The sequence below is a fragment of the Marmota monax genome, unplaced genomic scaffold (genome assembly GCF_021218885.2).
Source record: "Marmota monax isolate L192 unplaced genomic scaffold, Marmota_monax_Labrador192_F-V1.1 WCK01_AAM20220418_F8-fsc00002, whole genome shotgun sequence".
NCBI lineage: Eukaryota > Metazoa > Chordata > Mammalia > Rodentia > Sciuridae > Marmota > Marmota monax.
Genome location: NW_026693571.1, coordinates 14,657,030 through 14,682,353, shown reverse-complemented (window position 1 = coordinate 14,682,353; position 25,324 = coordinate 14,657,030). Strand labels below are relative to the sequence as shown.

Below are 25,324 nucleotides of genomic sequence, written 5' to 3'. Positions count from 1 at the left end.
TCCCTTTCCTTTCTATATATCTTCCATAAATATTGCATAACTTTCACACTAGAAGTATTTTTTCTTCTAAAGAAGGAAGAAGCAACTTTAAACTTAGTCCCTTTATTTTCCCCATCTGAGTCATCTCTAGCTCTTACTTCTAGTAAAGCTTCATTTTTCAGAACTGTTTACTTACAAAAATCATAAGTTTTATTATAAGCAGAGAACAAAATTTTGATAGAAGCTCATTTCTTTTTGTAAAAGCGTGATACATCTTTTCTCAATGTGTTTTTACATTCTGCATGTTATAATAATTTATTAATGCATAAATAAGTCATAACCAAATGTAACCTAATGTATGAACTTTTTGGTAAAGGAAAACAAAACAAAGACTGACACTACAATTGTTGTATGAAATTAGGGAACCATTCAGCTTCATATTGACCACACTCTACAAGTTTCTATAATATCTCTAATCACATAGCTGGTACGTTTAATTCATATGGATATGGTCTGTAAAAGAATACAAAGCAGACTGAAATAGTCTTTTGTAATGATACTCAAAGTACATTTCAAATCTGAACTCACTCTAGAAAGTATTTCAGCTACTCCAGTTGGTTATAAGTACAATCTAATAGCCCTAATTATTAAAAAAAAAATGTCATTTATATGAGATGAAGTTCACTAATTCCAAAATTTAAAATTTCTATTGAGATCAACTAAAGAAAATTAGATTTCCAGAAAGAGACACAAACAGGATTGAAAATGATTCCTTTAAGTGGATTTAGGATAGACCTATCACAGGAGCCTTCTGGTTCCCAGGTAAACAGAGTGCCCCTGGGAATCCCCAGACTCATTCATTATTATATTGTTAATTCCAACATGAACATGATACCATAAAGCACAGGAAGCAAAAGTAAAAATAGATACATTTGAGTACATCAAAATTAAAAATCTCCTTAGAGAATAGAATAGTGGTTGAAATAAGAACTTTTACATAGAACACTTGAAGACTGCAGTAGTTAATATTTTGGTTGCTTTTTTTTCCCCCTTTCCCCTCACATCCTCTTATATGTAATTTTGTATAACAATCAGGGTATCCTTCCATTTCCATGCAATTCCCCTTCTCTCTCCCTTTCCCTCCCACCTCTCGTCCCTGTTTAATGGTAATCTTCTTCTCATGCTCTTCCTCCCTGCTCTGTTTTGAGTTGCCCTCCTTATATCAAAGAAGACATTCAGCATTTTTTTTTTTTTTTAGGGATTGGCTAGTTTCACTTAGCATAATCTGCTCTAATGCTATCCATTTTCCTGCAAATGCCATGATTTTGTTATTTTTTAGTGCTGAGTAATATTCCATTGTGTATAAATGCCACATTTTTTTTTTTTATCCATTCATCTATTGAAGGGCATCTAGGTTGGTTCCACAGTCTAGCTATTGTGAATTGTGCTGCTATGAACATCCATGTAGCTGTATCCCTATAGTACGCTCTTTTTAGGTCTTTGGGGAATAGTCTGAGAAGGGGAAGGGAGAGAAATGAATTACAGTAGATGGGGTAGAGAGAGAAGATGGGAGGGGAGGGGAGGAGAGGGAGGATAGGAAGGGGATAGGAAAGGCAGCAAAATACGACACTAGGATGGCAGTATGTATAAACTTGGATGTGTAACCAATGTGATCCTGCAATCTATACACATGGTAAAAATGGGAGTTCATAACCCACTTGAATCAAATGTATAAAATATGTTAAGAGCATTGTAATGTTTTCAACAACCAATAAAAAATAAATAAAGTAAATAAAATAAAATATTATTTTATTGGAAAAAAAATATTTGATTTTGGAAATTATCTGACTTTGTTCCCCTTTCCTTCTAATGGCTGCTGATTTTGCTCTTGATCATTTTATACTGCCCTATGTGAGCCCTACATATGTAATTTTATTGTCAGCGGTCTCAAGTCCAATCTTCTACATTGATAGAGTATATGCTGTTAATTAATAAAATTTATTTCTTATCTTCCCTCTGGAAAAAAAATTTTTTTTGGTTGCTAAGTGGAATAAGCCAATCACCCAAAACCAAAGGCTAAATGTTTTTTCTGATATGCAGATACTAATTCTCAATAAGCAGGGGTACAGAGTTACTTTAGGTAGAGGGGAGTGGGTATGGGAGTAGGAAGGATAATAGAATGAATCAGACAGTATTATACTATGTACATATATGATTACATGACTGATGTGAATCTACATCATGTTCAACCAGAGAATGAGAATTCTATTTATGTATGATGTGTCAAAGTGCACTCTAGTGTCATTCATAACTAATTAGAACAAATTTAAAAAATAAAAGAATGAAATATAATAATGAAAGATTATTAAAAATTTCTGTTGATAATATATATCTTAAAGGTATTATGAGGAAAGTAGAAATCTAAAGTAAACCAAACCCTTGTATAAAATTATAGGCAATCCTTTCTGTAACAGATTAAACTGAACTCTAAGCAAGTTTAGTATAGAGAATTCTGAGATAAACTATTTCAGTTATAATAGTCAATCCTCCTTCTTAGCGTTCAGAAGTTCTTTTAAAGATATTTAAAATACATCAAATCTCAGAAAATATCAGCTCTTCAAAGTTTGAACCAATACTTTTTTTGCCCTTTGCTTTTCAAATTGTAAGGGAAGTTATTTCAAAGAGAGAGTAGAGTCTTATAAAATTGAGTTATTACCATTGTGAATAACAAATAAAATTGAAATTACCATTACATATTAGGTGTTGGGAGGTCAAAGAGAAAATCTGAAATTAAATAACCTGTACCTTTTGCTGAAATTCATCTTTAGTTTTTCCTAGGTTTTCTTCTAAAAGTGAGTTCCCAGAAGTTTTCTCAGAAATTTTCATTTTTAGTGTATTAATTGTTTCTTGGTGTTGTTTCAAAGACTCGAGAGCACTTCGTAATTGTTCTTGTGAATCTATGTTCTTGTTGAAGAAACAGAAAACAATTTCCATTTTATAGTGACCATTTAATCATAGATAAGCAGTCTTATCAATGATAGCTCCTGTGCCATGTTTGAAGAGGCTCCAATATTTGTAAAGTTTAATCTAATCATTCAAAGCCTTACCAGATTTATAGTGTCTTGAATATCACTTTTGAGTTGGTCTCTCTCAATCTGCAGGCTCTCCTGGAGTTGTTTTAGGTCATCTTTTTCTCGGGTTAAGGTTTTCACTTCTTCTAAGGCTTTCTGAAGTTTCTCAGTAATCAGTGTTGTCTCCTTTTCTACAGCTTGTAGCCTAGAATCTCTGCTTTCTAATTGTTCCTTCAGTTGTTCCATTTCATTTAACCTTTCTTGACCCTCAGTTGTTTTCTGCTGAAGCTCTTGAGTTTTGTGAGAAAGCTTTAAAATAAGAAAAAGTAAATGTGACATAGTAAAAGCAGAGTTTTCTGTAGAAGATAGAAATCAAACTCAAGAAGATTGAAGACCATGTCTTTGGATATCATTTTGTACTAACCTCAGTCTTCAAAGCATCCAAACTTAAACCAAGATTCTCTGCTTCTTTAGAAAGATTTCCTATTTCCTGATTCATTCTCTCATTCTCTTCAAGGACCATTTTATATTTTTGTTCACATTCTATATGAAGGGTTTTTAAATCTTCAAATTCTTGCTCAGTGCTTTTATAATTCAACTGGGTAGTTGTTAGGTCATCTTTAGTTTTTTCAATTTCTTCCAGTAAACCTTGAATTCTACTCTCCTTATGAGCTACTTCAGAAAACAATTTGTCTTTTTCTGATATTATTATAGAGAGCTCTTCAGATTTTTCATGGATCTATGGAAAAAATTTAGGGATGTTAGCAATGTATGATCTGCTGAATCAATTTTCAGGAAAACAAGTTTTCCTCTGGGGGAGGGGATCATTTAAATCAAGCAAAAATTTGACTAGGGAAAGGCAATATTCTTACTGTTACTTCTCTACCCTGGCCTGTTTAAGTTTACCTTTAATGTTTTGTTCACTAACGTCTTTGGGTTCTAGTAAAGATTGCATGGAGAAGGTCAACTAGTAGAAACAAGTAGGGTGTATCTTAATGTCCTTAGCTGTCATTCTAAAGTATTATGTGGCAGCAGGCATTTTATGGTTTTTCTCAGAATTTGACCTCTTTAAAAAAAAAAAAGGCTTTGAATGTAGCTCAGATTTCTAAAAATTCAATCTATTTATAATTTAAATGATGTTTTATTATTAAAAATATCTAAAAAGCATCATTAAAGTAACTAAGTAACCCACATCCAGTTCATGGATAGTTTAATAATTGTGAAAATAAGCTAGGAAGGAGATGAGAAGGTGGAAGGAGACTAAAGGAGAAACAAAGGAGAGAAGGTAATATAGCATGGTGGCTACATTCATGGCAGATTTCTGTCACTCAACTATTAGTTTGAGAACTATTTTTTTTTTGGATGAAAAGTAGCACCCTCTTTTGTACTTCTTCACCAAAAGGTTGCGAAGTGGTAGTGACTACTTTTTGAAAGCTTATAGAATAACTAAAGAAAACGTTCCTAAGGGATGAGGAAGCCCAGCGTCAGCCCAGCCCAGACGGGAGGAGGAAGCTGGGCGCCAAGCCAGACAGGAGGAGGAAGCCCAGCATTGCCCCGCGTGCTAGTCCGGAGGAAGCCCATCAACCCTTAAAACCCATCAAAGGGGTTGTGACTACCAGCACAGTTCTACGGCTGATCCAGGTACCAGGTTTCCAACTCCCCCACCCATAGCTGCGATAACTCAAAAAATTTCCCACAAGCTTTTGGCGGTTCTAGCTATCAATGCAAAACAACAACTGTACTGGCACCTGGTTTCCACCTCAGAGACTAGAGTAGGGAAGATACAGGTGGAACCTCATGTCCTTTCACACTGGCTATATCCACCACCCTGAACACAGAGGCTCAAGCTAGGAATAGACAACGCCACCTACTGGAAGCAAGGAAAAGAGTGTTCTGAGAGACTTTTTTTTTTCTCTTTCTCTCTTTTCTTCTCTCTCTTTCACAACCTCAACATATGTGAAAGCAAGAACTGTGCATGAACAACTGAATCACTAAAATAACATAATATAGAGGAATTGCATTTACCCCACCTTCCCCCATTTTTTTCTTTATTTCTATCTTACTTTCTTTTTCCTTCTCTCTTATTTCTCTTTTCTTCCTTGTTATTTTTTTTTCTTTTCTTCATTCGTATTCCTTCTTCCCACTTTCAACCTCCTAACTTTTGCTTTCTATACATAGGGTAACTATCTAAATACAGATAGGAGGTTGAGTCTATACATTCTTCCATAAATTACCAGTCTATTGGTTAGAGTTCTCCAAATTTGCTAAGTTTGTTTAACCTCATACCCACACTCCTTTCCCTCTAAGTATAACATCCTTCGTCTGAAATTACGTTTTCTATATGCCACCAGATATGGTATGCCATTTATGAAACTAATGACTATATTCTTAAATAATATTTAAAACCAATATCTGTAGACTTAGAATTTAACTATAAATGTATTAATAATGGAAACTTGTGCTTAGATGATGTACTGTTGATAATGAGAACTGTTAACATTGTCTTTTTCCGCAAAAGAGGGATTTTGGAGCTATACAAGAACAATATAAATATATAAGGGGAAAACCATTAACACAACAGTTTCACAAAGCTAGAAAAAAACATGAGCAGTATAAAAAGACAAGGAAAGAAAGGACCACAAACAATACAGGTCAATTCAACATTAGAAGAGGTAATATCTGCAGCTGATGGAATGTCAGATAAAGAGTTCAGGATATACATGCTTCAGTGATCTGGAGTCTCAAGGAAGACATTATACAGCAAATTCAGACAATGAAAGATCACTTTGACAATGAATTGCATAAACAAATCCAAGAAGCAAAAGATCAACTCTATAGGGAAATAGAGGATATAAAAAACAAACAAACAGAAATCCTGGAAAAACAGGAAACAATAAACCAAATTAAAAACTCAAATGAGAGTATTACCAGCAGAGTAGAACACTTAGAAGATAGAACTTCAGACAACGAAGACAAAGTTTTTCAACTTGAAAAGAACATAGACAGCTCAGCGAGAATGTTTAGAAATCATGAGCAGAACATCCAAGAATTATGGGATAACATAAAGAAACCAAACTTAAGAGTTATTGGGATACAAGAGGGTATAGAGGTTCAATCCAAAGGAATGAGCAATCTATTCAATGAAATAATACTAGAAAACTTCCCAGACTTAAAGAATGAAAAAGAAATCCAAATACTAGAAGCCTACAGGACACTGAATGTACAAAATCATAAGAGATCCTCACCAAGACACATAATAATGAAGATGCCCAACATACAGAATAAGAAGAGAATCTTAAAAGCCACAAGAGAGAGGAAGCAGATTACATTTAGGGGTAAACCAATCAGGATAAGAGCTGATCTTTCAACACAGACTCTGAAAGCTAGAAGATCCTGGAACAATATATTTCAAACACTGAAAGAAAAAGGTTCCTACCAAGAATCATGTATCCAGCGAAATTAAGCTTCAGGATGGAAGAGGAAATTAAAACCTTTCACGATAAACAAAAGTTAAAAGAATTTGCAGCTAGAAAACCAGGTCTTCAAAACATCCTTGGCAAAACATTACAGAAAGAGGAAATGAAAAATAACATTGAAAACCAACAGCGGGAGGTAGTACAGTAAAGGAAAAACTAATAGAGAAAAAACAAATCATGTTAAGTAACATACATAATCAAATATGGCTGGAAGTACAAACCATATCTCAATAGTAACCCTAAATGTTAATGGCTTAAATGCACCAATCAAAAGACAAAGGCTAGTAGAATGGATTAAAAAAACAAGATCCAACAATATGCTCCCTACAGGAGACTCAATCTGATAGGAAAAGACATACACAGACTGAAGGTGAAAGGTTGGGAAAAATCATACCACTCATATGGACCCCGGAAGCAAGCAGGGGTATCCACAGTGGTATCAACTAAAATAGACTTCAAGCCAAAGTTAATCAAAAGGGATAAACAAGGACACTACATACTGCTCAAGGGAACCATACACCAACAAGACTTGTATATCAGTGACAAATTCTTGAAATGGAAATGAGGACAACTACTCCATTCACAATATACTCAAAAAAAAAAAAAAAAACAAAAAAAACCTGGGAATCAACAAAAGAGGTGAAAGAGCTATACAATGAAAACTACAGAACCCTGAAGAAAAAATAGAAGAAGACCTTAGAAGATGGAAGGATTTACCTTGCTCATGGATTGGTAGAATTAATATTATTAAGATGGCCATACTACCAAAAGCACTTTACAGATTCAATGCAATTCCCATTAAAATCCCAATGACATTCCTTGCAGAAACAGAAAAAGCAATCATGAAATTCTTCTGGAAAAACAGGAGACCCAGAATAGCTAAAGTAATTTTAAGCAGGAAGAGTGAAATTGGTGGTATCACGATTCCAGATTCTAAACTATACTACAGAGCAATAGTAACAAAAACAGCATAGTACTGGCACCAAAACAGGCTGGTAGACCAATGGTACAAAATAGAGGACACAGAGACAAATCCACAAAATTACAACTACCTTATATTAGACAAAGGTGCTAAAACCATGCAATGGAGAAAGGATAGCATCTTCAACAAATGGTACTGGGAGAACTGGAAATCCATATGCAACAAAATGAAATTGAATCCCTTTCTCTCACCATGCACAAAAGTCAACTCAAAATGGATCAAGGAGCTAGGAATCAGAACAGAGAGACTGTGTCTAATAGAAGATAAAGTTGGTCCTAATCATCATCACGTGGGGGCAGGCCCCAAATTTCTTAATAAGACACCTATAGCACAAGAGTTAAAATCAAGAATCAACAAATGGGATGAATTCAAACTAAAAAGTTTTTTCTCAGCAAGAGAAATAATATGCGAGGTGAATAGGGAGCTAACATCCTGGGAACAAATTTTTACCCCTCAAACATCAGATAGAGCTCTAATCGCTAGAGTATACAAAGAACTCAAAAAGTTAAACAACAAAAAAGAAAATAACCCAATCAACAAATGGGCCAAGAACTTGAACAGAAACTTCTCAGAAGAGGATATACATCAATCAACAAATACATGAAAAAATGCTCACCATCTCTAGCAATCAGAGAAATGCAAATTAAAACTACTCTAAGATACCATCTCACTCCAATAAGAATGGCAGCCATTATGAAGTCAAACAACAATGAGTGCTGGCGGGGATGCGGGGGAAAAAGGTACACTCACACATTGCTGGTGGGACTGCAAATTGGTGCATCCAATTTGGAAAGCAGTATGGAGATTCCTTAGAAAGCATGGGAATGGAACCACCACTTGACCCAGCTACTTCCCTTCTCGGTCTATTCCCTAAAGACGTAAAAAGAGCATACTACACGGACACTGCTACATCAATGTTCATAGCAGCAAAATTCACAATAGCAAGACTGTGGAACCAACCTAGATGCCCTTCAATAGATTAAAAAAATGTGGCATTTATACACAATGGAATATTACTGAGCACTAAAAAATAATAAAATCATGGCATTTGCAGGCAAATGGATGGCATTAGAGCCGATTATGCTAAGTGAAGTTAGCCAATCCCTAAAAAACAAATGCCAAATGTCTTCTCTGATATAAGGGGGGTGACTCAAAATGGGACAGGGAGGAAGAGCATGAGAAGAAGATTACCACTAAATAGAGAAGAGAGGTGGGAGGGAAAAAGAGGGAGAAGGGGAGTTGCACAGAAGATGGGAGGAGAACCTCATTGTTATACAGAATACATATATGAGGTTGTGATGAGAAAAAGAAAAAAGAAAGTGTGTCACATTAGATTGGATAGAGAGAAAGAATGGGAGAGGAGGGGAAGAGTAGGGAGGATAGGAAGGGCAGCAGAATAGAATAGACAATATGATTGAGGTATGCACATTCCATGTATGAATTATATATCAAAATGCATTCTACTGTCATGTATGAGTAAAAAATAAATAAATAAATAAAAATTTCATAAAAAAAAAAAAAAAAAAATCTGCCCTTGGCGGCAATTCTCAACACTTTTTGTGGTCAAGAAACCAAACAATCTCAATGTTAACTAGAGTATTAGATTTTCAAATAAAGTTATTTATTTTTGGTTTTGAAAAAAAAAAAGTAAATAAATAAATTAAAAAAAAAAAAAAGAAAAAGAAAAAGAAAATGTTCCTAAGATTCTTTAGTATGAAGTTTGGCATAAAGTAAGCACTCAAATTGTTATTTTAAATTGTTTTTTAGCTGTCAATGAACCTTTAGTTTACTTATTTATTTGTGGTGCTAAGGATTGAACCCAGTGCCTCACGCATGCAAGGCAAGTGGTCTACCATTGAGCCACAATCCCAGCCCTTATTATTATTATTATTTTTTTTTCCAGAAAAGTAGAAAGGGAAAAGTTGGTAGGCTGTGGACTTAAGAATCATTTCCTAGTCTAAAAGATTTATACTGATTCATAAAGCTTTATTAGTGGCGCATCTTTATCTCGTTGCTTTTCTTTTTAAATAGATAAGCAAATCTAAATATTTATTTATTTTTAAAAATTTAAATTTGTTCTTTTTAGATATACATGAAAATAGATTGTATTTTGATATATTATGCATACATGAAGTATAACTCCCCATTCTTGTGGTTGTAAATGATGTGGAGTTATACTGGTTGTGTATTCATACATGAGCACAGGAAGGTATTGCTTTCTTTTACTCAATAAAATGAAACAAAACCCTCCAAAAAGGTGAAGACTAAGGATAGGAGATGAAATTTTCTAAATGTGACATTTGATGATTATAAAAATGGCTGTGACATGGATTATGTTACCAAGTATGCTGTTAAATATATTTCAAAAGTAAATTTTTTTTCTATCTAGTAGCCTAAGAATAAATTAGAAGTTGAATGTCTCTTGCCTGCTACTCAGAAATAAACTATATAAAAATATTTCAGGCACTCTTTGTAAAGGTTCTTATTTCAAAACAAGGATTAATTAGTCAAAAATCTGTTTACCTCTTTCCTCAGCATTTCTAGTTCAGGGGGTAAAGATTTCAGCTCTGAGAGTAAATCAACTTCTTTTTGTAGAGCTTCATCGTCTTTAGATTCTATATTCAGTTCTTTCTGTAGAAAAAAGAACTTTTACAAAGAACACTTGAAGACTGCAGTAGTTAATATTTTGGTTGCTAAGTGGAATAAGCCAATCCCCCAAAACCAAAGGCTAAATGTTTTTTTCTGATATGCAGATACTAATTCTCAATAAGCAGGGGTACAGAGTTACTTTAGATTAGGTAGAGGGGAGTGGGAATGGGAGTAGGAAGGATAATAGAATGAACCAGACAGTATTATACTATGTACATACATGATTACATGACTGGTGTGATTCTACATCATGTTCAACCAGAGAATGAGAAATCTATTTATGTATGATGTGTCAAAGTGCACTCTAGTGTCATTCATAACTAATTAGAACAAATTTAAAAAAATAAAAGAATGAAATATAATAATGAAAGATTATTAAAAATTTCTGTTGATAATATATATCTTAAAGGTATTATGAGGAAAGTAGAAATCTAAAGTAAACCAAACCCTTGTATAAAATTATAGGCAATCCTTTCTGTAACAGATTAAACTGAACTCTAAGCAAGTTTAGTATAGAGAATTCTGAGATAAACTATTTCAGTTATAATAGTCAATCCTCCTTCTTAGCGTTCAGAAGTTCTTTTAAAGATATTTAAAATACATCAAATCTCAGAAAATATCAGCTCTTCAAAGTTTGAACCAATACTTTTTTTGCCCTTTGCTTTTCAAATTGTAAGGGAAGTTATTTCAAAGAGAGAGTAGAGTCTTATAAAATTGAGTTATTACCATTGTGAATAACAAATAAAATTGAAATTACCATTACATATTAGGTGTTGGGAGGTCAAAGAGAAAATCTGAAATTAAATAACCTGTACCTTTTGCTGAAATTCATCTTTAGTTTTTCCTAGGTTTTCTTCTAAAAGTGAGTTCCCAGAAGTTTTCTCAGAAATTTTCATTTTTAGTGTATTAATTGTTTCTTGGTGTTGTTTCAAAGACTCGAGAGCACTTCGTAATTGTTCTTGTGAATCTATGTTCTTGTTGAAGAAACAGAAAACAATTTCCATTTTATAGTGACCATTTAATCATAGATAAGCAGTCTTATCAATGATAGCTCCTGTGCCATGTTTGAAGAGGCTCCAATATTTGTAAAGTTTAATCTAATCATTCAAAGCCTTACCAGATTTATAGTGTCTTGAATATCACTTTTGAGTTGGTCTCTCTCAATCTGCAGGCTCTCCTGGAGTTGTTTTAGGTCATCTTTTTCTCGGGTTAAGGTTTTCACTTCTTCTAAGGCTTTCTGAAGTTTCTCAGTAATCAGTGTTGTCTCCTTTTCTACAGCTTGTAGCCTAGAATCTCTGCTTTCTAATTGTTCCTTCAGTTGTTCCATTTCATTTAACCTTTCTTGACCCTCAGTTGTTTTCTGCTGAAGCTCTTGAGTTTTGTGAGAAAGCTTTAAAATAAGAAAAAGTAAATGTGACATAGTAAAAGCAGAGTTTTCTGTAGAAGATAGAAATCAAACTCAAGAAGATTGAAGACCATGTCTTTGGATATCATTTTGTACTAACCTCAGTCTTCAAAGCATCCAAACTTAAACCAAGATTCTCTGCTTCTTTAGAAAGATTTCCTATTTCCTGATTCATTCTCTCATTCTCTTCAAGGACCATTTTATATTTTTGTTCACATTCTATATGAAGGGTTTTTAAATCTTCAAATTCTTGCTCAGTGCTTTTATAATTCAACTGGGTAGTTGTTAGGTCATCTTTAGTTTTTTCAATTTCTTCCAGTAAACCTTGAATTCTACTCTCCTTATGAGCTACTTCAGAAAACAATTTGTCTTTTTCTGATATTATTATAGAGAGCTCTTCAGATTTTTCATGGATCTATGGAAAAAATTTAGGGATGTTAGCAATGTATGATCTGCTGAATCAATTTTCAGGAAAACAAGTTTTCCTCTGGGGGAGGGGATCATTTAAATCAAGCAAAAATTTGACTAGGGAAAGGCAATATTCTTACTGTTACTTCTCTACCCTGGCCTGTTTAAGTTTACCTTTAATGTTTTGTTCACTAACGTCTTTGGGTTCTAGTAAAGATTGCATGGAGAAGGTCAACTAGTAGAAACAAGTAGGGTGTATCTTAATGTCCTTAGCTGTCATTCTAAAGTATTATGTGGCAGCAGGCATTTTATGGTTTTTCTCAGAATTTGACCTCTTTAAAAAAAAAAAAGGCTTTGAATGTAGCTCAGATTTCTAAAAATTCAATCTATTTATAATTTAAATGATGTTTTATTATTAAAAATATCTAAAAAGCATCATTAAAGTAACTAAGTAACCCACATCCAGTTCATGGATAGTTTAATAATTGTGAAAATAAGCTAGGAAGGAGATGAGAAGGTGGAAGGAGACTAAAGGAGAAACAAAGGAGAGAAGGTAATATAGCATGGTGGCTACATTCATGGCAGATTTCTGTCACTCAACTATTAGTTTGAGAACTATTTTTTTTTTTGGATGAAAAGTAGCACCCTCTTTTGTACTTCTTCACCAAAAGGTTGAGAAATGGTAGTGACTACCTTTTGAAAGCTTATAGAATAACTAAAGAAAATGTTTCTAAGGTTCTTTAGTATGAAGTTTGCCATAAATAGACATGCAAATCTAAATATTTATTTATTTTTAAAAATTTAAATTTGTTCTTTTTAGATATACATGAAAATAGATTGTATTTTGACATATTATGCATACATGAAGTATAACTCCCCATTCTTGTGGTTGTAAATGATGTGGAGTTATACTGGTTGTGTATTCATACATGAGCACAGGAAGGTATTGCTTTCTTTTACTCAATAAAATGAAACAAAACCCTCCAAAAAGGTGAAGACTAAGGATAGGAGATGAAATTTTCTAAATGTGACATTTGATGATTATAAAAATGGCTGTGACATGGATTATGTTACCAAGTATGCTGTTAAATATATTTCAAAAGTAAATTTTTTTTCTATCTAGTAGCCTAAGAATAAATTAGAAGTTGAATGTCTCTTGCCTGCTACTCAGAAATAAACTATATAAAAATATTTCAGGCACTCTTTGTAAAGGTTCTTATTTCAAAACAAGGATTAATTAGTCAAAAATCTGTTTACCTCTTTCCTCAGCATTTCCATTTCAGGGGGTAAAGATTTCAACTCTGAGAGTAAATCAACTTCTTTTCGTAGAGCTTCATTCTCTTTAGATTCTCTATTCAGTTCTTTCTGTAGATCAGTAATCCTTCTTTCCAATTCCAAATTACAGAGCAAATCTAGGAAGTTTTTGGTGAATTAGAGGGCCAATGTTGTCAAATAGGTAATCTAATTTTGAAAGTTCTTTAACCAACCTTTTTCAAGGTCAGATCCAGTGTATTTGAAAAGTAATTTTTAAACCCTTGTGATTTGAAAATGGAAAATTTCCCATTGAAAATGGAAACTTTGTACATACTTAACATCAAAGAATATTAAAAATAAATGTGAAGTTACTAAAAAAAAATCAGTCTGGTGGATTTTTAATCACTGAAATATAGTTGTCAAATCAATTAGGTACATTTTTAGAGGAAGTCAGATTTGCAAAGAGAAGCCACAAATTATAAAATACCTTTTGGAACTCTGCCATCTATAAGGGAGTTAAGTTTTGTTATTTCATTAAAAGCAGATTGTAATTCTTTGTCCAGGTCAACTTGCATCTTCTTTTTTGCTTCCAATTGGCTTTGATATAACTGAATGTCATTTTCCATTTGCTTGCAAGTGCTTTCAAGTTCTTTCTATTGAGGAAAAACATTGAAAATGCATAAAAATGTACTGACCATTAGAACTGTTTTTTTACATTTCTACATTTTTCACAAATTATTTACCATTTTCTCTTTCAGCTCCAGATTTTCACTTCTAAGAAAGGCTGATTCTTTTTTGGCATCAAGAGCTACAGTTTCAGCATCAAACAGAGTTTGTTGCATTTGTTTTAGATCTTCAGTGTTTTCCTAGACAAATTATAACAAGGATTCAGTGAGATCTAATTTTGATAATGAAAATACTTTAAGTACGATAATTTAACAAATTGGGTACTGTTTAATAAAAGGTTTAACAAACTATTAAATTAGTTACTTAAATTCTAATGAGAATACATGGATAGCTATTTGAAATAAAATTTATGAAGTCATGCTCAACTACTTATGATACATATTTTAGTTACTTATCAATTCCAACTTAAGTGCTTATTTTATGATCATGACTATATACTTCTTCAGAATTTCTATTAAACAACTGAAAAAATTCAAAATTTTTTAATCATTGACTTTTCATGGAAGACTGTCCCTAATTTACATTCATTGAAAGATTGATATGCTGGACTTTGTATGAATGCTTCTTTATCTGTAAAATGTCCATTTCTCAAAGTTATAGAGAGATTAAGTTGATTAAAACCATGCCCAGTAGCTAGCCCAGTATGAGCATTTACTGTGGAGATGATGATGGTATGCTAGAAATGTCTAGATATTCACACAACAAAATAAACCTTATTTTTACCAATGAGTATGACAAATCCATTTTTATATTTTCTGACTTTTGAGTGTCTATGTATTTCTGTAGATTCTTAATCTGGTGTTCTTTTTCTTCAAGCAGCTTTACTTTTGAATTTAGTTCATTCTAAAAGAATCAAATAAGTGAAACAGAAGTTAACAATTTGATTTTGAAAGTATTAAAAAGAACTTATATAATTTCAATCAACAAAAAATTCAGTTATTAATATTTAAAAATACAATTCCTCTACTTAAATATAATTCCTCTATTTTCTGTAATAATGTTCAATTTACATGATATATATTTTATAGTTCTAGTTATTTATTAATAGAAATACCCACATGAATGCTCACCTCAAGATCTTGATTATATACTTCTGCATGTTTAACTAAATTCTTTAAGTTGGAAATTTCATGAATTAGTTGCATCTGTAAGAGTATGTGAACAGGCAACAGAGCAAACCAATAGTTAATAAAGCCAAAAAAAAAAAAAAGATAGCGTTGATTCACTGCTTCAGAATTCACATCACCCAACACAGTTAGAAGAGATTGAGAGATCAATTATTTAAGCTACTTGCAAGAGCACCTCATTATTTAAAAATATAAGAATACCACCCAAATAAAACAAGAAAAAAAAATCTCAGCATGACCTCAATAATAATTATGTTTTCTGTTAATAAAGCTAAAATAATGTCATTAGCAAATTAGTAAGCAGTAAAGTGGTAATCAAAATTTTACTAAATACACTTTTAATTAATTTTTGCTTTGTATAAGACATGCATGCAAATCTATTCATCCTATTTTTTTTTTCTTACCATAAATTATCCTTATGGTTCTACACTGACATACTTTTCAATGAGTTGTGATTTGGAATTAGGTTTAGATTAGGGTCATTTCATGTAATGACTTTACAATATTATTACTGTTCAAGATCTATAGAAGTTTGGGATTATGAAGTACATCATTTTGTTTTGTTTTATAGGAAATAGTGAAAAGAAGATGCTATTGCTTTATATTGATCATATAAAGTATGAAAGTATTTTTTATCAAATTTTCCTTTGTATCAAAATATCTGTAGCAGAAAATATTTGAGTACCAGAAAGTTTTGTATACAAATCAAGCAAATGGCAAGTGACTGAAGAAACATTTTCTCTTGAAATTACTTAATCTTTATAATTGAATAAGCTCTTAAATAATACAATAAAATTCTGATGGAATTTAAGAAAATGCATCTTGTTTAAGTGATATTTTCTGGATGCTTAATTCAGTCTTGACTAGTTTTAGGTTTTGGAATGTAGCAGAGTAGACATTTCTTAGGTCAGTGAAACAACGTGAGCTAACAGAAACATAATGGAGCTACACATGTAATTTAAAACTTTTTAGTAGGTACATTAAAAAAAAAACACAAAAAGAAACAGGTAGAATTAACGTTAATATTTCACTTAACATGTCAAAAATTATTTCTCCATGTAATGAATATAAAAATATTATTTTACCTTCTATTTGTTATTCTTAAATTAATTCAGACTGACCCAATTTTTATTAATTAATTAATTTATTTATTTACTTTTTAGTTACAGTTGGACACAATATCTTTATTTTTATGTAGTACTGAGGATCGAACTCAGTGTCTCACACATGGTACGTGAGCGCTCCACCTGAGACACAACCCAGCCCCAGACTGGCCCAATTTTAAATGCTCGATTGTCACATATGGTTAATAGCTATCCTACTGTACAACACAGCCTTAGAAATTTGTATTGGTTTTGCTTTAAACAATAGCTCCATCTTTTATCTTTTCTTCCCTGCCTATTTCTAACTTTTATTTGGTTCTTTCTCACATTTACCAATAAGGGAGAAGCAAATAATCAATCTTTAGAAATCATTTAGGAAATAACCATTTAGAAAAAAAAAATTCCTACTTCTCATCTTAAACTACAATTCAGCTTATGTTTTGCTTCTCATAAGTAAAAAGATTAATTTTGTAAAGATAAAAGTGTAATCTCCAAATGACATATTAAGATGCAGAGCATAAAGAGAAAGTGTGTAAAGAGCAAACATGTTCAAAACACAGGACACGATCAACAGTTAATCCATTGTGATATAAGAAAACATTGAAAATTTTACCTGTAATTGAACAGGTAAAATATTAAACCTCTGAAAAATTTCTGAGTTGTAAAAATTATTAAATTAAATAAATCAAGTTAAAATAGGTAGATGGACACATTTTCTCTTGTCCCATGAGAGTGATGATATTTGACTTTTAAAATTCATCTCTCTAATGTTTAATATGTAAGCAACCATAATCACTACATTCCCACCTGAAAATTATCCATGACTTTGATGATTTTTTGACAAAATCCTTAAGAAAATCAGAGAAATGATCACCTGTTCTGAGCCATAATTTGACTTTGTTCAAAATTTTATTCAAAATATACATTTTAGTCTTCAAAATTGGAGCTCTAGACACCATCCTCTTAACTATTCCCCTATATCATCCCCTGTAATAAACCCATCTCACTGACTGAAGTCCACTTTTTTTTCATGACATTTTACACTTTGTTAATATGTATATTTTAAAGCAAACTGAATGAAACCCTGTGAAAAACTTTAATATAGACTTTATTTATTTATTAGGTATTTAACCTACAAAATGTAGGAACAACTTTAATTTCTTGATAAAATGAAAATGATAGCTTTGGCACAGAATTCATTTTTTCTTTACAAAGCAAGAGGGTAAAAACTAAATGATGATATTAAAGATGATGTTCCTTCAGATTACCCATAGAGAAATCTGATAAGCAGCTGCATCCTAATTCACATTACAAGAATTTCAAAGTACTGGCTCTTACTTTTGGGAGGCTCACAGGTTGCTTTGCAAGTCTGATAACAGATAGGTATTTTTGTTTCAGAAAAATGATGGACTCAAAAATTCTGTTTGTACACTCTAGTTTAAAGACAATCTGCATTAAGAGTCCCTGAAATCTTAGTGATAGGTTGTAGACGTGAGTGGTGGGAACGTGAAAAATGAGGGGCTAATTCTATAGTCTGAGCCTATGTGGTAATGTGATAACAGTCCCCCTCCCCTATCTCTATGTTTTTTTGTTTTTGCTTTTTGTGGTGGTGCTGGGGTTTGAACCCAGGGTCTTACACATGCTAGGCAAACATTCTACCATTGAGCCACATTCCCAGCACTCAATATGTTTTTTTTTTTTTTTTTTAGAGAGAGAGAGAATTTTAATATTTATTTTTTAGTTTTCAGCGGACACAATTGTATGTGGTGCCAAGGATCGAACCCCAGCCACACCCACGCCAGGCGAGCGCGCTACTGCTTGAGTCACATCCCCAGCCCCACTCAATATGTTTTAGAGAAGCAACTTATACAAAGTCATCCTGGCCCTGATCGGATGTAAGATAATAGCCCCCAAACAAATAGCATATTATTCTCAGTGCTGAGAAATATATTTCTGAGATTGATCCTTTGATAAAAGACAGATTCCTCGCCTGGAGGCTGGTGAGCTCAATAGTCTCAAGGTCTGTAAAATCAAGTTCCAGATAAAATTGTCTGGTGTGGGCCAAGATGACTAAAAGTTGCCTTTAGGTCCTTGGCACACTATTTAATCTCACTGGAATTATAAATTTTCACTCCTGTGGGTTTCATTTATATATTCAGAAGTAAGATATATGCAATAGAGATCTAGAAACATGATATAATCCAACTGTCAATCAAGAGCTAGGAGTGGGGCTTGGGCGGGATTCTCCATAAACTGTCCCTTAACCCCAATAAAACTGGGACACAAGGAAGAGAGTTCTTTCATTTCTGAGAGGACACACTCTCTCCCCAGAGGGTGTTTCCCCCCATTTCGTCCTTCTGTTACAAACAACTCTGCTATACTTTTACTACACCTCATGTCTTACTTGAAATTTTCTCTTGTGAAGACACAAGAACTGATAATAAGACCTTTGGTAGCATTAGAACAATTTTTAAGTGCCTTGAATCTGATGATTTCTGGACTAGGTTCTCTTTACACATAGCATAATATCATATGCTTAGAAAATTTAAGTGCCTGTTTTGTTTCCAAAAATTCCATTAATCAGCTTCTTCAACTAATGGAACTAATGGAACATTCTAATAATGGTCCAACTATTTAGGAATATACATTTTAAAGAAAAATTCATTAGTACTTAGTATGTATATATAAGACAGTCAAATAGATCTTAATATTCCTATTGGTCTCAGGAAATAGCTATGCTATCTCCTATAGATAAAACTTATAGCACACTAATATATATATATGTGTGTGTGTGAGTGTGTGTGTGTGTGTGTGTAATATAGCAACTATAAGAACACTATTTCCTCAAGACAAATCCATCAATAGATAGATCCATGAAAGGTTCCCTCTGATGTTTTTAAAATCTCATTCTATTATTTAAAAATAATTATATGATATTTATTTCCATAAGAGACAGATTCCCCTGCCTGGAATAATATGGATGGAACTAAATATAATATAATTATTTTTATAACATTGTAAATTAAATATTTCTTTTTCTTTTTCTTTTTGTGGTGCTGGGGATTTAACCCAGGGCCTTGTGCATGCAAGGCAAGCACTCTACCAACTGAACTATATCCCCAGCCCCTAAACATTTCTTAAATTCTCTAAATTGTGTGTGTGTGTGTGTGTAAAACAGCTGATCCATAATATCTCAGTATTAGAAAGAAATATCCTTAAGGAAATGATAGTTCTTTTAAAGTTTCATATTTCTCTATCTTACCTCTTGATCTTTCTCAGCTTTTCTTTCTAGAGCCTCAAATTCATCCAAATCATTTTTCTCTTTTAATTTCAATCCCAGTTCTTCATTTTCTCTTCTCAGTTGTTCACAGTCTAATACCAAATTATCATACTTAGCACGGAGTGTGTTCAATTCACTTTCTAAGTTTTCCTAATATAAACAAACAAACAAACAATTCTACTCAGATGGAGTTCAGATTACATATTCTTTACTTCCTCAATTAAAATTTGGATTAGCTGAATATAATTTGACTTTGAGTCATTTGATGGTTTAGGCCATTCTCTTCTTCATGTCTTTATGATGGCCTATATTTTAGTAAACTATCTAATTCAGAGTAACTTACTCTATTTAAAAAGGAATAAACAAAAATCATGTAAATAAATCATAAGTCTGCCTATACCTGATAAGGAAAGGCCAACTGCGAAGGCAGAGTAATTGTTAGGAAACCCATTTCACCACAATAAAGCTCATTATTTAACTACTAATTGGTCTGACTTCTATTTCTCAGATGACTCTGAATTCAGGAACCAGAAATAGAGATCTTACTAATGACTTCTAAATCTCTAATGGTGGCTATGTTTTACCATACTTAAAGAAGCATATTTTTCCTTTCCATACTATTATGAGAAAGAGATAAAAGTATCAACAAAAAACTAAGGCATTTTTTTTTCCTTTCCTTTAAAAACTAACTCCTAGGTTAAGTCTTAAGGACACAAAGGCACTTTGCCTATAATACTTTATAGACATAAACTAATGATAACAATAATTATTGGCACCATAATTGTATTCCAAAATTAAAATGAAATTTTAATAAATACATTATACAACTATATGTCTTTGAACATGGACAATCTAGAAAGTAGCTTGGAATTTAAACTTATTGACTTATTCACTACAGTATTCTTTACTGCTTAGTTTTAATAAAACTATACAGGATTGGCCTTCTGTAACTATGAATTCCTCATTCAAAGATTCAATTAGCCTCAGACTGAAAATGTAGTTAGGCCTACAATGGTTGTCTCAATACTTAAAATGTAGACTTCTTTCCTTATCATTATTCCCTAAATACAGCATAACAACTGCTTACACAGCGTTTATATTGTATTAGGTATTACAAGTAATATAGAGATGATTTTAAAGTATATGGGAAGATAGGCATAGGTTATATGAAATTATTAAGGCCTTTTCCTCTAACAGATTTCAGCATCTATGGGCTTTGGTATCAGTGGAGGTACTGGAACCATCCAATGGATAAGGAGGAAAAACTTGTACTTTTATTTTTCTGTATTATCTAGCAAAACTATCCCACACTGTTGTATTGTTTTATTGAATGCCTGAGAATTTTGACACTTCAAATTTTTAAAAAAAGTTATTCTTTTTATTTATTCATATCAGTATATTTTGACATATTTAGACAAACATGAAATATGTCTTATTCTAATTAAGATCCCAGTCTTGTGGTTGTACATGATGTGGAGATTCCCTGTGTCGTATTTGTATATGTTCTTAGGAAAGTTATGTCTGATTCATTCCACTGTCTTTCCTATTCCTGTCCGCCCCCCCCCTCCTTCATTTCCCTTTGCCTAAGCCAGTGAACTTCTAGTTAGTCTTACCCCCATGCAGTTTTCCAAATCAAAACAGAAATTCTAAAAACGTCATAGATACTAAGATTTGCTGGTAAAGAGCTAGAAGCAATGTCTACCTCTGAGCACGTACCAGCTTTATAAAATTTTTAGACTTCCCCTAGATGTCTCATCATTATCAACCAAAATATAAAAATGAGGGAAATCTTTGTTAGAGCCTAAACTAACTCTGGTATTAAGTCAGAACTGATAATGTGCTACAACAACAAAGTCCAATAACAAACAAATTTAAAAAGAGTAAAAAGATCATATTCTGTAAAATACATTAGGTTACCTGGCTTAGTAGCTTTGTTGCTGAATTCCATTCTATCTCAGTTAATGAATCAAGAGTATTACTGAAGACATCAGACTCTAAATAGAGAGCTAAAATTTGGGGAAGAGGAAAAATTTTTCTATGAACTTATACATAACATTCCCTAATAGTCAAATTAAAGATTACAAACAACAACAACAAAAACACTGACCAAAGGTAATAAGCTCATATTAGCTAATATGTCCTTAGAGTATGAATGCCAAGATAACATTAAAAACAGATGTGATATTTATATTGTTTTGTGAATTAAAATAGCTTGTTAGAATTGGTGCCAAAATGTAGGATCCTTAATACAATACAGGTAAAAAAGACAGATTCTAAATATGAGATCTGATCACTGTAAGTAGATTTATAAATGCCCCTAAAAAATAGATTGTATTACTGGAGATATAATTTTGAAAGATTCCTAAGTAAGTGCTGCCCTTCGAAAATTGGCAAGTTTAAGGCAGATGTTATGAATAATGTACAAATTTAATTGAGCAATTAGAAGAAAAAAACAAAACAACCTGACTCATGATTCAACTACAGTGCATTATTCTTAAGAATTTTAGAAGAGTTTCATGAATGTTTACTTTTTCAAAATCACAAATTCTTATAATAATTTCCATTGCAATCATATCTAAAATACATACATTTTTACTTCAATGTGTTTATCACACAGAGTTATAAATGTAGTTCTATTTAAACAGGCACTCACATTCATCAATTTCTCCTAACACAGCGCCATCAGTCTTGTGTCTTCTTGTTGTTACATTTGCTGGCATATTAAATTCATTTACATAGTTTGAGTCCTTCATTTTGTTAATTTTGCCAAAGCACCAAGTAACTCTTCGTTTTTTTTTAGCCTAAAGAAAAAAAAAATCAAAATTACTTTATACAGATCTATGTTCAGACATCATAAAACAAGGGAACTAGCTCTTATTTTTAAAAATTATTGATTTGGTAGAATTTTTAGTTTAATATTTAAATATTTAGAATTATTAGTTTAATATTTTATTTAGAATTATTTTATTTAGAATTATTAGTTTAATATTTTATTTGTCTGAGGACATTCTAAGATAAGAAAATATACTCAAAATTTTCAAATCAGTGTTTCAATCCATTACAAAATGAATAAAACTGCTGCTGACTTCTACATTCTTTTTCTTTGGGATCACACTCCTTGTTATTTGGGCATTTGTCATTTCCACTGGCTTTCTCCTCTCAACTTCACAAATGCTCAAGCCTGTTTGCTTTTACTTTTTTTTTTAAAAAAAAACCTCTTGACTGGTTACTTACCTCAAGCTAACCTTTTGTCTTTGCTCTTACTTTGTCCTCTTTCTCTATCCTTCAGGGACCTCCATCTCCGGTTTCTTATGCTACCCACCCTGTAGTCCTTACCACTGTTTTCTGCATTCTCTTCCTTTGCCTGCCTCTTTTTATAGTTAAACATAGTAGTTGTTTTCATCCTGACAAACTCATACATTCATGGAACTCAATTTCATGTTATGACTCTCCCCTTTTCTCCCCCAGATCCTCCCTCCCCTCTCCTATTCTCTTTCCCCTACTAGATTTCCTTTTGCTCATGTATTTATTTGTATTTGATTGGTTATTTCTACCTATGCATAAAGGTGAAGTTCCCTGTTGTATATTTATATATGCACATAATATGATTTTTAAAGAATTCATTCTGCACTGCCTTTCCTTACCCATCCTTCCACTCTGTCTCCTGATCTCCTTTTTTATTACTGATCTTCCCTTTATCTTTGTTATCCTATGTTTCCCTCCACCCTTTCCTTTATTTTACTCTAGCTTTTGCATGTAAGAGAAAACATTTAACCTTAGAGTTTCTGAGTTTGATTTACTTCACTTAGCATGATATTCTCCATTTCTATCCATTTACTGGCAAATGCCATAATTTCATTCTTTTTTATGGCTAAGTAGAACTCCACTGTGAGTATATACACGTGTGTGTGTTTGCATATATTTCTTAATCCATTCATTTATTGATGGGCATCTGGGTTGATTCTACAATTTGGCTACTGTGAATTGTGCTGCTAAAAACATCGAGGTGGCTGTGCTGCTGTAGTGTGCTGATTTTATATCTTTTGCTCTGCCTGCCTCGTAAGTGTATATTTTCCAGGTTTCACAGCCAACATTCTTTCCTGCCCCTTCCTGGGTATAAGTACCATCTCATCACATTCAATTCTCTCAATGATCCTATGAGTGGATCTTTTACTGCATCCTTTTTATAGTCACCCCCAAATTTGGGGAAGTTGTAACGCTGTACAATCAATTGGTAGCTGAGCCCATATCTGTAACTTTAGAGCCTATCTAGGGAACCACTGCACTATGTAGCCTCTGAAGAGTAGCTCTCTTCCCCAGGATACACTGGTTACTTCTATGTCTCACTGTATACTACCCTTCTACTTAAAATGGGTAACTTTTTCCATAGCCCACATTGCAAAAGCCAAGTAATATATAAAGCCTCATTTCCAATGACCCTCAGCTTAATTCCATTGGCTCCCTAAGCCACACTTGAATCTTGTCATTATCTGAACTCATAAGCCTAGATCTGCCACTCTCGCCATAGTTGCTATCCTTCTACCTCATTTATTCAATCCCATTTTGACTGGTTAGCTTAATAGGGACTTTTTCCTTGTCCTTGTTATATCACTGTCTTCCTGACAGCTCCCTCTTTGATTCTCATATCATCATCTTTGAGTCCATAGGGTCATCACTTCAATTATGTTTGACATTGGAGATTAATATCCTCAAAAATCTCTGTCCTTCACATCTATTCCACACAACGTACGTTCAGATGAATTATTCTGCCTTCTGAGCCTGTATTAGCCTCTTTAGCACCGCTGAGTCACACAGACAGACATGAATCAGATCCTTTATGCTGCCTGGAGGGCTTTTCTCTCCCTTGTCAGGTTTCTTTTTCATTCTCAATAAGGGCCAGATTATTTTGAATGCTTGGTATATCTGTAAACTTGTGACTATCTACAACTGCCATCACACCAGAAAAACTGAACCTGTTTCACAAAGAAAATATAAAACTAAACTTACAAAAGTACAACTTGCACTGATATCTATCCTTTTCCTTGTGTTTGTTGAAATCTAATAAATTGGTCTCCTATCCAGGGCTAGCACCTTCTATTATATTCAAGAGTCCATCCCTTTCGTCTATCTCAACTCACTGTTAGGCAGCTTTCATCCTCACCATATAACTCAATTTGTTTTTGAAAATGTGCTCCTTGTTCCTCAATGCAAATAGTTTTTGTCTATTTTAACCTTACTTAACTTCTTGGCAAAACATGACACCACTGATCACAACTTCCCTGAAATATTCTCTTTCCAGCTACTGTATTCATCCTTCTTCACCCTAGAGCTGAACCTGGGCCCCTTTATGGAGCCTTCTTTTTCTACCTTTACCTAAAATGTTTCTTGGGGTTTTTTTCCTTGTCATTCTAAGCTTTTCATTCTCAACTTGCTCAAAGAACCAACTCATCTCTTCCCATAATTTTAATTTAAATCTGTAGTAGCATGTGCCCAAACTGATTACATTGCCCATCTTCCACACTGTTTCCATATATTTGCATTTTCACCTGCCTGACATCTCAAAAGATATTCTAAGCACTTCTACTATTTTTTATTGTTGCTTAACAAATTCGGCTACTAGCTTCCCAGGAGGCTAAGCAAGACTTTCACATCACTCTGGATACCTCTTTCTCTGTTTCTCTGCTCCTGACATCCAATCAATCACTAAGTTTACCCCATAAACAGCTCTCCAATTTGCTCCCTCTCCAGAGCCACATTTCTTATAGAGGCCCAACTATTCTGATATGCATAGCAGTCATGCTTTTTCTGCAATTCTGACATCACACACAGTCTCTTATTATCTCCTTAACATAACGTCACATTCAAATATCACATGATGGTTTAACATGGACTGACCACTAGAA

The 25,324-nt window shown here is 33.0% G+C and overlaps 1 protein-coding gene across 2 annotated transcripts in view; it reads right to left on the bottom strand.

Annotated features, from left to right (window-relative positions):
* Positions 1–25,324, bottom strand: part of Cenpe (centromere protein E) — a 79,566-nt gene that overhangs the window by 36,343 nt on the left and 17,899 nt on the right. The window contains exons 14-28 of one of the 2 annotated variants that reach the window (XM_046459178.2): positions 22,075–22,222; positions 21,339–21,427; positions 19,404–19,571; positions 14,982–15,056; positions 14,635–14,754; positions 13,968–14,090; positions 13,712–13,877; positions 13,228–13,382; positions 11,663–11,977; positions 11,275–11,547; positions 10,973–11,131; positions 10,032–10,139; positions 3,475–3,789; positions 3,087–3,359; positions 2,785–2,943 (exon numbers count right to left, since the gene is read on the bottom strand). In XM_046459178.2, the coding sequence (XP_046315134.1) occupies positions 2,785–2,943; positions 3,087–3,359; positions 3,475–3,789; positions 10,032–10,139; positions 10,973–11,131; positions 11,275–11,547; positions 11,663–11,977; positions 13,228–13,382; positions 13,712–13,877; positions 13,968–14,090; positions 14,635–14,754; positions 14,982–15,056; positions 19,404–19,571; positions 21,339–21,427; positions 22,075–22,222 (2,646 nt within the window). The remainder of the gene's footprint in view (positions 1–2,784; positions 2,944–3,086; positions 3,360–3,474; positions 3,790–10,031; positions 10,140–10,972; positions 11,132–11,274; positions 11,548–11,662; positions 11,978–13,227; positions 13,383–13,711; positions 13,878–13,967; positions 14,091–14,634; positions 14,755–14,981; positions 15,057–19,403; positions 19,572–21,338; positions 21,428–22,074; positions 22,223–25,324) is intronic. The other variant, XM_046459179.2, reaches the window with a different exon arrangement.